The following is a 12629-nucleotide window of genomic DNA, read 5'->3' as shown; positions in this document are numbered from 1 at the left end:
GTCGACTCCGCGACTGCTACGACGCGGTTCCTGCAAGAGATGTGAATGCGAAAAACCAGCGCCGTTGTGGAGAAGTGAGCAACTAAAGGCCGGTTGTTGGCCGAGTCCGGGCGCCCGGATTTTGGCGGCAAAAATCATTTAACTAAATTTAACTATACTCTAAATTTATGTATGCTAAATGTAACAACGTTACTGCAATAAAAATTTAAATCAATCCAAAAAATTACTTATCTTATTAACAAATTATGATGTATCTGAACATTAATAGGTATTTTGATTCTTTAGACTGATTTTGTTTACAGGCAATGTACGTAACTAATACACAATTTTTTAACATTCTAGGAAAAGTTTTTTTTAATTAATTACTTTACTCTTACTCAAGTTAGCTACCTACACACTTTTCATCATAGCCGTCTCGATAGAAATAATTGTTTTTTCGCCTGGGCGTTTTTTGAGTTCAACTGATATCCGTTGGAGCTTTAAGCTGAAGAAATTTTTTGACACATCCAGTTTTTTAGTTTAAAGGGTTATTATATCATATTATTATCAATTATCTCTTGCGTATCTTGTTTTGTTGTATCTTTCCTTCTCAACTTATATTAATTGCGTTATTTTTCGTTAATAATTAAAAACCATTGAGTTTTTATTTTTTTTAACTCAGAATCACTGTTCCAATGCATTTTTTACGAAATGCCCAAGTGGGATATTGATGGGAGGCGGTGATTTTTATTTTGGGTAAAGGTAATAGAAATACGAGTAGAAAATGTAGTCAAATGGTTCAAATTCAGCCAAACTATGTTAAAAAGTTACAGTCATATAAATGAAGATAAGTAAATAGGCTTGTAACGTAATTCTAAACATAAGACACAAAACTATACCTACATTAAAAATTTTATTTTTAATTCTGCAATTATTTTTATAATTTTTTCTTTCCTACTTTCCGTTTTTTTATTAAGGTACATTTTTGATAACACGCAGCTTTCTTCTTCATAATTGTAGATTGGACTATTTTCCATTCATAATCAGTAGTTGCAGCTATTTTTGATAGGTACAATTCTCAGAGCTTTCACGTCATTCCGTTTACGATAAACTTTCAAAAACCTTCCATTTAAACCGGAAAAGACATCATTGGCTCTTCCCAAATATCGCCAGTAATTAAAAATAAACGTTAGATAATTACAATTAAATAAGTACATACGTACATACACGTTACCATTCCATTTAAGTCGGTTACTTTCTATAGTGTCAAGTTTTAATTAATAATATCGTTGCAAGGACAAATCAAAGAAGTCGGCAATTTTATAAATTGCATTTTTTACCTTGCTAATGTCGCGATAGGTTGAAAACAAAACACAACCTTCTACGGTGCAATTAATCAATTTTCATGCGAATTTTCAGCAAGAGAAACAGAGGAAGGAAACAGTTAAGGCTGATGCGCGTTTATTTGGTAGGAACTTTCTCTTGGCAAGGTCGGGAATTAAGCAAATTTTATGGGACGCTTAAAATAAATTTACTTGTTGCTCAATATTCCAAAAACGAATATTAAAAATTAAGCGAAATAATGGTTTTGATTAGAGGCAAGTTTCCATATTTGTTAAACAAAATTACATTTTGGGTAAAATAAGAGCAACAGTGTCCGCGAAAATCTCATTAAGATAGTATCGAATTAAATATTGATGAGGCAATCGGTAGTGCTGTATAACTGGCACAAAGCAATTATCTAAATTAATTTGTGTTGCTATTATCAGCGTGACGAATAATCGATTAAAAGTGAAACCGAAACTGTTTTACTGATGTAGGAAAAACCTAGAAGTTCCTACCAGTGAGCGTCATCAATTATCGCGCACTTAACGATGTAAGAAAATGCATGGTTAATGGAATGTAAAACATTTTCCTCGGCGGTAATAAGAGAAGTTACAGTGCAATATTGCTTTAATAAATGGTGTTACCGCGCGCAAGTGAAATTATATATAAAAAGATACCTCATTTAATTTACCGTAAAGGTCATGTTTAGTAACTGAGAGCTATGTCTGCCAATTACAGGTCCCTTTTTCTATATCCATATACGAACATCGACACCCAGCACTGATTACCCCAGCTAACTGTTACCGATAAATGAGAGTTCGCGAAGTCCTAGGTGTGACCCGCAGGTTTATCAGCGCCGACCTTACCCATCTAATGAAACGCGAAGTTATTATGGCCGATGGGGTTTCTGCCATTAATTTTTATGTCTTTTTGATGTTATTGAACTTTTCATGAGACCGCACACAAAGCCAGCGACACTCAATCGACCAATTACACCGCATTATGCCCATAATTTGGCAGGAATTTTACTTAAAAACCGCGAACGCCGCTAATGAGATTTGTGCGAAGATTTTCATCTCGGGCCCACCCTCTGTTCAAGGCTGTAATTGTAACGTGTTATAAAAATAAAAAACTATAAGAGATGAACGATGCATAGTCACGTTCACCAGACTCGGACGCAGCGGGGTAGTCCACGTTTTGTGCTGAAAAAAACTCCTGAAACGAACTCAATTTATTTTAATTTCGCTTCTTCGCTCTCATATCTGCAGGTTGTTTTGTGAAAAGACAGCTCTACCATCACCGTGTGGTTTATGGCCGCGATAAATATGTCCGAAGCGGATGCACCTGCAGCTGCTACACCTTTCAGGGGCTTTGCTTTTCTTTTTCGATATGCGGATGAAATATTTGCAAGAGACGCGATAGCAACCGGTTATTGATGTGTATTACTGGCTGCCTCTCAACTAACAAATTTTTCGTATAAAGAGTTGCATACCTTTCCTAAAATAATATTCAATACATCATACACAATAAAATCTAATATAAATTTCGTGACTCATTATTGGGGTTAAAATATCTGCGAATGATTTTTTAAAATTTACATTGTTGTGAAAAACCTATTGTGGAAAAATCAGATATGTCAAAATTGTCAAAATGACACATCAAACTTTTAAAAACATGTAAGACTTTTGAGGTTTCTTTTTGTATTGTGAAGCAGCGAAGGTGTATATTTTATACTTAATATTTTTAACTAAAGAGACTATTTACAAGTCAAAATGGATGCGGCAAATACATTTGAGGAAAAAGGAAATAATGCGGTGAGACTTAACCTCTATCGTGTCATGTTTACATGTTTTTAAATTATAGTGCGGTTGTTTAATGCTCAACAATAGAATTTATCCAGTATTTGAAGGGCTAAACACCATAGGGAGGAACCCGGAAGCTGTTATCAACATAAAAAATTCGGTAAAACAACTACGCACTTCCAATTTTCCTAACCTTAAATTTTGGATTTTGTAGAATGTTAGTAAACAACATGCTATCATTACCATAATCGACGCAGACACACATTTTATCAGCGACTTAAAATCAGTAAATGGTACATTTTTGGATAGTACGAAATTAAGTCATCTAAAATTGTATTCTTTAAAAAATGGGGCTTCAATCAAGTTTGGGGATGTTTTTTGTACATACAAAAAACTCGACAGTCATGAACACATCACAAATAACCACGATGAGACTCAAGATTTTAGTGAGCCTTTTTACTCTTCAAATACTCAGCAAGTCGAGGTGCCAACCCTACCAGAAGGAATTAATTTTAACGAAATGCCGACTCAAATTTTCGAAGAAAGGGCAATCGGTATTAATGAACTGCCTACTCAAATTCATAATTTTGACGAAGTCGGTGATGACAGTAATGATTCAATTGATTTTATAACAATGCAAAAAACAACAGAATCACAAACCCTGGCGAATTCGCCCCCAGAACCGTCTACACAGGTTACATTGAATTCTGGTCGTTCTGTAGAGTCAGACGATGCGCCGGCTATATGTCCTGTTAGGAAGGGGACTCGTAATATAATTGAATCTGATTCACAATCGTCTTCACAGGTTAAACAGAATTCTGATCTTTCAGCAGGGTCAGATGATGAATCGGTTATATGTCCAGTCAGAAAAAAGGCTTCTAATGTTATTGAATCTGATTCAGATACAGAAGAATATGAACCGAATCAAAATAAGTCAAAATACGTTCTAAGCGATGACTCTGAAACTGAAATCGAAGATAATGCTACTGATAATGTGGAAAATTTAAATAAAAAGATAAAGGATGACTCTGTAATGGATAGTTTAGTTTTATCAGTTGATGAATCTGTTGAAAAAAATACGGAGAAAAAAGAAGAATCAACGGTTCAGAGTTCATCTGAAAATAAGGAAAAAGATTTTAAGGTAAATGAGAAAATATTGGATCAAGAAACTCGTACTGGCGAACAAATGAAAAATCAAACTTTACAAAATGAATTTGAAGAAAATAAGCAAGATGTAGAATATCTTGTGTTAGTTAAAAAAGACGCAGTAGAGGAATCTATTAATGAAAAACACTTCTCTAAATTAATGGAAATTGAAGAAATAACTGAATTGCCAATAGATAAGGGTGGCTGCGCTGCTACTAAAGATAAAGATAGTGAAGCTACGGTAAGTGATCTTGGTGAAGAATCGGAAGATCTTAAATTAAAATTAAATTCAGGCGAAGAGGGGAGTAGTAAGGAACAGGAAAAGAGACAAAATGAGGAAGTTATAGATGAATTTGTTCAGTCAATTCCTCAAAATAATTTTGACTTTGTTGAAGAAAAAAGTAAAATTGTAGATGTGAATGATCAGGAAACGGAAGATTTATATATTCAGCCTACTCAACAAATGGAAGCAAATACAGTGTCTGATCAAATGGTGTCCACTGGTGTTGAAGATGACGAACTATATCTTCAACCTACTCAAACGTTGGAGTTATTAGAGCAAATGGATGAAAATCCGGATTTGGAAGAACAAATTGAGCATTCTATTAGTAATTTAGAGACATCCCCAATTTGCAAAAATACAGAAGCCCAAGATCCGCCTCCAAATGCTTTGGAATCTCTACCTAACGATAACAAGAGGAGTAATTTGCTTGAGAAATCTTCAACTTCGACAAATTTAAAAGACGATATCTTTCTTCCTCCTACTCAAGCTTTGGAATCTTTACATGGTGGGGAAGCTTCTGAACAACCTAAAGATGTTTTTGCGATACCGAAACAAAAAGACGATGATGCGTTTTTACCGCCTACTCAAGCTTTGGAAAGTATGCTAAGTGAAGGCTTATCATCTAAGAAACAAACGACAGAAACGTTGGGTAATAAGTTAGTAGTGGGCGGTGACTACAGTTTTATTATTCAACCAACTCAAGCTCTTGAAGAAATACATAGCGATCCTAACAATTTGCATTTCAATAAAGTCGAAGATCAGTTGGCGGAAATATTTGCCAGTCAAAGTATAATGGCCACCCAGCAGCTTGTTAGTGTTTTGGAAACAACCCACGAGGATATTATTGATGATAGTATGTATGAGGAACCGGACAAGTTGGTTAGAAGAAGTGTATTTAGTATGAGTTTTAAACAGTCTAAACCGCTTAGTGATGAAGCGGTGAAAGAAATTTTAGGAGAAGGGATGGAAAAGGAAACACAGGAAATACAAAATGTGCATAATGAGAATGTTAAAACTTATACGAGGAATAAGTTTTTGATTGGAAAAGAACCAATTGAGAAGAAAATGTTGGAAGAAGCCACATCTGGTTTTGATACAGAATCGATTAGTAGCTCTTCACAAGCAAGTCAAAGTAAGGAAGATAATAGTGGGAAAAGTGGGAAGGGAGGAAAAAGTAAACAGGACTTATCAATAAAAGATGATGAAGCAGAGGAATGTAGAAACAAAGAAAAAATTAATTTTGACAAGGATTCTATTATGACTAGAAGTGGAAGGAGAAAACAAGCACTAAATACTCCAGATGCGGATGAAGCGAAAAACAATGAACAGGACAATATTGAAAATAAAGCTGATGTGTCATTGACTGAACCTGGAATTGTAGATGCAAAAAAGGCAAAAGAGGACGATCATACTAAAAATATATTGAAGCAAAATAATAGTGCCTTTAGCAACTCGACTAATGATGTGGTGAAAGAAAGTAAAAAAAAGGGTAGGCCCAAAAAGAAAGACGATTTAAGTAATGAAAAATTAACTCTTGTGGAGGCTAAAGGTGATGACAAGGAGGATGTTATAGGAATTACTCCTAAAGGTCGAAAAAGAAAAGGTGGGAGAGAACAGTGTAATGAATCTCAAAGTAGTAATAGTGATGAACAAAAAACAATAACAAGAAAGAGGAAAAACGAAGAAACTCTCACCTCTACAGAAACATCTAATAAATTGAGAAAGAAAGTAACTACCAATACTGCGGAAGGTAGAGAATCACCTCTCAATAAAAATCTTAAAGTTCAACCTGCTACAAGTACTCCAAGGAAACGAGTTCGTAGAGGAACACATGATTCAGAAGACGCTTTTGAAACCAAAATTCCGAAATGTGAAGAATCTGCTATAAAGAAGCTTCCTGCAACATCAAGAATGAATACAAGGAGAGGAAAAGTAGAAAAAGACGAAGATGTAGTGAGTATTTCATCAACTTCCAGTAATCAGGAGCAAACAGTTGATAACAAAAGGCATAAATCTGACGAATCTATTAAGAAGGAAAAAGCTGAATCTTCAAAAATGACTACTAGAAGCGGGAGATTGGGAAAAGAGGATGATGTTGTCAGTATCTCGTCATCTTCAAGTAATCGGGGACAAGCTGTTGATGTCAAAAGCCCTAAATTTGATGAATCTGCTACGAAGAAAACGTCAAAACTATCCAAAATGACTACTAGAGGAGTAAAAATAAAAAAAGAGGACGATGTAATGAGTATCTCGTCAACTTCAAGTAGTCAAGATCAAACAGTTAAAGAGCCAACAAAGAGGGGAAGACGTTTGAGTGCAAATAGTAGACGATTGAAGAGGGAGGAAGAAGAACAAGAGAAAAAAAATAAAACTATAACTAAACAGAACTTAATCGAAACCTCTTCACCAACAACATCAGGAAGTCCACAGAGATCCAAAAGGCAGTTAAAACCTAAAGTAGTGTTTACAATGATGGATAATCCTGAGTTAGAATCTTTAATTCGTCATTTAGGTATGCGAGTTGTGCAATTTTATTGTATTCTTTTAATTCATCATTTGATTTAAGGCGGTAGTATTGTGGAAACAGTTGACGCCTGCACCGTGCTGGTCACGGAAAATGTTAAGCGTTCACAAAAACTGCTCTGTGCAGTGGCTCAAAGCAAACCCATTTGTTCGCCACAATGGTTACATGCATGCAAAAAAGCATCTGTATTTGTCGGTATGTTCCATTCACGCATATAGGACTATTCAACTTGAAGCTTGTTTTTGTAGATCCTTGGGATTATATTCTTGAAGACAAAGAAGCCGAGAAGAAATGGAAATTTTCGTTACGCGAATCGTTAAATCGCAGTAGCAAGAAGAAATTATTAGAGAACCATTCATTCCAGTTGATTGTGAATAATGCAGCAGATGTATTGAAGGGTTTGTAATTCAAATATTTGTCTTTTTGGCTATGATATTTGTTCTTTTTTAGGCGCCATTGAAGCATGTGGAGGCAAATGTTTAAGAAGTTTAGCAAAAGCTGATTCTGATAATTTATATATTGTGTCATGTGAAGAGAATAAGAGTAAATGTAATAAGATCGTGAAACAGAATCCGAAGATTAAAATTGTTACGGCTGAAGCCATTTTTGATGGTACTCTGCGACAAGAATTTAAATTTAATGATCATGTACTGATGTAATCTGCATTTTATTTTGAAAATAAACAATATACATAAAATATTTAAAAATAATTGTTGGACAGCCCCATCTTTTAACTAAGAAGTCAGTTAGTTTTATAGCAGACACCTGTAGAACGTTATTATGCGTCGTTTGGCTTATTATCACGAGATGTCGCCGTCTATTATAATTCGAAAAAATATTATGTTTCCTAATTATTACAAATATCACAGTACATTGTAGGTACAAACTTGAAAGACCACAAAAACATCCGATAAACCAATACATGTAACTAAAAATTTTTTTCAATAAATTTTCAAAACACATGAATTGATTATTTTGACCTGTACATCAACGTTGCTTAGCGACCGACGTCTCCGTCGAAGTAAACAAATATGAAAATGGCACCGGTCGAGGTACGTAGAATCTGTTATAAAACACAAACGACTTCTTATTTTTCCACAGAATCCATCTACCGACAACAAAAACACAATCATTTTCAACAATTCAAAAAAAGAATTGTTTAAACTCAATGAAAATTACAAAGCTTTTCAGCGAAAGCTAAAAATTTATTGGAAAATGATAATGTAAGTAATAAATAAGAATTTAGGAGTTTTTCTAAACAAATTTGTAGAAATAAAGAAGAGATAAGTTCGCAGTTGTTACAGAATTGTACTTTACTGATTTTGCCAGGATGCCAGCAACCTTTCGAAGAGACCGAACTGAATTGTTTAAAATCATTTATCAAAGATGGAGGCCGAATTTTGGTGCTACTGGCTGAGAGTAACCACGAGGATGCCAGTAATACCAACATACTCTTAGAAGAATTCGGGATAATTCCAAATATGGGTGTGTTTTGTTTGAACTTTTATATTTTGTATTTGCGCCATACCTATAAAGAAAAACGCGACACTTTTGAAAATTTACTGTAAACGTTTCAGATTCCTTGATACGCACTCACTATTACAAATATTTTCACCCCAAGGAGTGTTTTATCGGCGACAGCTCCATAAATACCTCTCTAAATAGGGATAAAGTTAACATAAATCTCGTATATCCTTTCGGTTGCACGATGAACGTTAGCAAACCCAGTGTGGTGGCTTTCACAAGTGGATCTGCATCTTTCCCCGTGGATCGCCCCCTGGGTGCTTTATATTACGACCCGAGCAGCGGTGAGTGCGGGCAGAGGCATGGGCGGCATTCTCACTCAGTTTCTAGGGGGCCGTTTGGTGGCCGTGGGCTCCGGTCACATGTTCGCCGATAAGTACATCGACCAGGAAGCCAACGAAAAGTTCAGAGAACTTCTCTTCGACTTTCTCACAAATTCGCACAGCGTCAGGTTTGCCCCCTCGGATCACGATGACATCGACGTAAGTTCCATCTTTGAGATAAAACTGCAGGGGTGATGAGGCCTATATCTGAGTGATGTTTTGACGCCCCCTGTTTCAGATTTCCGACCAGCATAGTGTGCCAGACACGGCGGAGTTGGCCGAACGGCCCAAGCTTTGTCTGACCGACGCGATAAGTCATACTGTTTCCATAGATTACACCCAACTTTTTGACCATAAAACATACTCAATGAATACAAACTTGGGTAATTCTCTATGCTCGGCTCGCAATGTTCGAGCGATATTATTATTTACAATTTAATGTACAACACGACTCTTTGTTTTGCAGTTCCCGAAGCGCTCAAACTCTACGACGAATTGGGAGTGAAACATCAGCCCCTCAAGATCATTACGCCTAAGTTTGAAGCGCCACTGCCGCCCCTCCAGGCGGCGGTACGTGAAACTGAATACTCATTAATTTGATTAGGTCACAGGCATGGCCAACACCGCATGTCATAATAATGAGAAAAACACATTTAACTTTTTCGAACTGTTCTATTAATTTTCGTCACCACATCGATGATGTAATTAACTGGCGTAATTCACTAAAATCAAAAAAATCCAATAAGTATCTACTTTCTAATAAAATGTCTTTCGACGTCTTTCGAATATAGATAAATATTGTTTTTGCTTTGTTCACTAGTAGATGATGATGCAACGCAAAACATTGCTGTCAGGATAAATCTCAATTTTCAACCATCAAATTTTATAAAGTAGTTACAAAAAATGTACTCATCTTTATTTTAGTAATTTTGAAATTTGTTTTTAATAATTTTAATTCTTAATTTTATACTTATAAAAGCTTATGACAAAGTTTAATTATTTTTTTTTAATTCCGATAGTTTCTAAAACAAAGCTTATAACTTATAAATCTTATAATTATTCACTGACTTTCGAGTTCTAGGACAGGTGTATTAATGATCAAAATTTATATTTTTTAAACAAAACTTGTGTATTTGTGTGTCCATTATTCATTCAAAATAATACGCCCTAAGCAAAACACACATATCGTAACAACATATTTATTTCGTATCTATTCTATGATTAAATACATGCATCAATCGTCAGCTTAACGATTAATTAGTATAACTTGCTTATAACATTTTGTTGTTGGCGGGTTGATGCGACTGTGCGACTTCTTCAGCAAGGTTCCGAAAAATTATTTTGTTAAACATTTCACATAATCACTTTCTTATAACTTTCCTTTCTCAGTCCTCGTCATTAATTCTTGCAACAACTCTCTTGTTTGATTTGGTTAAGTCGCCGAAGCGTGGGTGTCGGGTGTACTTAGTCGCCGAAGAGGGTCCGTCCTTGTCTAACGTCAAACTAACTTGCAGGTATTTCCCCCATCATTCCGCGAGTTGCCGCCTCCTCCTTTAGAACTGTTCGACTTAGATGAAGCGTTCAGTTCCGTATTCTCAAAGTTGGCCCAGTTTACGAACAAGTACACGATGACAGCGACCAAAATCGACGACGACGATCTGCAATTTTATATTAAAGAGTGCAGTAAAATTGTCAAAGTGGAAGGACAAATGGACGGGGCGGCCAGCATTCTTCATCACATGGGGGAGCAGATAGCGAAGTTTAAGAGTATCGATACGATAAAATGAATGTAAACCAAACAAAAAATGAAATAAAGATTGCACTTATTTCGGAATTCATGATAGTCCCTGTCAGTGGCATTGTGTTTTATTTTTCTTTAAGTTTTTAGAGGATTCCGCGCTTTCATCCCCCATATCGATGCAGACGTTGATAGCGAAGCGTTTTTTTATTATTATAGTTCCAGTGGAGCCTTGTTAACGTCGGAATAACCAGAAGTGAACCGGAGAAAATCCATAAACATAAACCTGTTGGATTAAACCGTTACAACGTCTAGTTGGATGACGTTCGTGGCGTATCCAGCTTCAGCGGTCCAGTAGCGACCTCTGACCTATCAACCCTTTCTATCTGGAACTACCCCAGCATCCCGACGTTGTAGTATTTCGGACTCAACCTGTTTGCAGAGCGCACAAGCGATCTGCGACCTTAAACACGACGCTCGTCAGCCACGATTTATCAACCGATGACGCCCCGGATCTATTCACATGCTGCGACCTTGTTTTGCGTTTTTAACCGTTTCCCGACTACCCGCTTTGTTGGCAATTATGTGTTATCGCACATCACGAAAAAATGCGGACAATTCGGGAGTTCGGGGAGTGGTAATAGACTCGCGTCGGTGAGGAAGTTAATGAAATCAAGCCAATATGTCCCAGCAGTAAACATTTCCAGGTGTTTAAAACTGCTACATCTTAATTTATTAAGAGTTCCTCTTAATTCATATCGCTAAATTTCAAATATATGCCGTGTTTAATTTTTAGGTAAGTAATTGAAATGTATGTACGGTTCGGGGGACGCGAAAAAGCGCAACGATTTAGTTAATCGATATTTTTTCTGCTTCTTCACGGAAATTAACAGCCACTTTTAAAAGCGAGAGACGTCGACTTGTGGTTGTTTTTCGAGTACGACGAGTTTCAATGTGAGGTTACTTTACTGAAACATTTGCAGCTTGCTTTTTACTGAGATGGCAAAAACTTATAAGTAAATGTTTAGAAATGTGAAGTTGCACTGTTTACCTATTTATTTTTAATGTAAACTATTTAACTCGTAATTTAATAAATTCGTATACTTGGTATACAGGTGTCCGGAAAAATACGTTAAAGATTTTGGGAGGTACATATAGTTTCCTTGGAAAAGTAAGAAAAATAGTTCTTATGAACTATATATGTTCAAAAATGTTTCCTGAAGGAGCTAGAGCGATAATTTAATCTTATACAGGGTGTTCGGTCCAAGGCTGATAACAACTCAACTTACTTCTTTTTTCAGGAAGAAAATATTTAAGTAATATTATTCATTCTTGGCTTTCTTAATAAATGTAGCAAATTTTTTTAGCACATCCGATGTTGCCGGAAATGCCACCAAATTTAGTTTTTCAAATGGAACACCTATGGTTTTTTTTTCTTCGAAACAATAATAATTGACATAAAAAATACAGTAACCACAGTTTATTACATTTTGTTTAACACAATACAATCAGAAAACATCTTAAATCTTAGATTTTTATAAGGAAATTGGTCGCGTAGCCTCATTTTTAATTTTAAAGGAAAGGTGTGAATAAAAAAATGCTTGGATACAGTTTAATTGTTGGTTTGACAAATCTAATTTGTAAGTTTTTGACAATTGGTAGACAAGTTTGAAATATTTTTCAAATGCAATAAAAACGAAGCAAAGGCTTAAAAAAAGTCAATAGTGTAGAGAAAAATATCCAAATAGAATTCACCAAAATCGTTGAAAATTCAGTCGAATTGAAAAACGACCAACATGACCATTTCTTATAAGAAAAAACCCAATCTTTGTTAGTGAAAAACAAGAAAAAAGAATCTTAATGTTTGGTCATCAGTCTCGAAGAATATCCAAGAGTTGCCAGAGAACTTTCTCATCATCATGCTATTTCTAATGATTAAACCGATTCTAAGAGAAAGATAACAAACACTATGTGAAATTTAAAA

At 35.5% G+C, this 12629-nt stretch overlaps 2 protein-coding genes across 2 annotated transcripts; both read left to right on the top strand.

The window, feature by feature from the left end:
• The first annotated feature begins 2837 nt into the window (after positions 1 to 2837).
• On the top strand, positions 2838 to 7757 carry LOC123011950 (transcriptional regulator ATRX). The gene is made up of 6 exons (XM_044409677.1): positions 2838 to 3119; positions 3169 to 3267; positions 3322 to 7048; positions 7103 to 7255; positions 7309 to 7458; positions 7511 to 7757. Exons 1-6 carry the CDS (start codon positions 3078 to 3080, stop codon positions 7717 to 7719), a joined length of 4380 nt encoding a protein of 1459 aa, XP_044265612.1. The 5' UTR covers positions 2838 to 3077; the 3' UTR covers positions 7720 to 7757.
• Positions 7758 to 7988: 231 nt separating this feature from the next.
• Positions 7989 to 10739, top strand: LOC123011952 (intraflagellar transport protein 52 homolog). The gene is made up of 8 exons (XM_044409681.1): positions 7989 to 8112; positions 8162 to 8283; positions 8331 to 8545; positions 8638 to 8868; positions 8915 to 9066; positions 9146 to 9290; positions 9374 to 9477; positions 10422 to 10739. The coding sequence occupies exons 1-8, from the start codon at positions 8092 to 8094 to the stop codon at positions 10692 to 10694; spliced, it is 1263 nt and encodes a 420-aa protein (XP_044265616.1). The 5' UTR covers positions 7989 to 8091; the 3' UTR covers positions 10695 to 10739.
• Positions 10740 to 12629: the final 1890 nt, after the last annotated feature.

This window comes from Tribolium madens, unplaced genomic scaffold, assembly GCF_015345945.1.
Source record: "Tribolium madens isolate multiple individuals breed KSU strain unplaced genomic scaffold, Tmad_KSU_1.1 Scaffold_91;HRSCAF=231;Tcas5.2_LG7, whole genome shotgun sequence".
Lineage (NCBI taxonomy): Eukaryota > Metazoa > Arthropoda > Insecta > Coleoptera > Tenebrionidae > Tribolium > Tribolium madens.
This window is presented reverse-complemented; position numbering and strand designations above follow the sequence as displayed.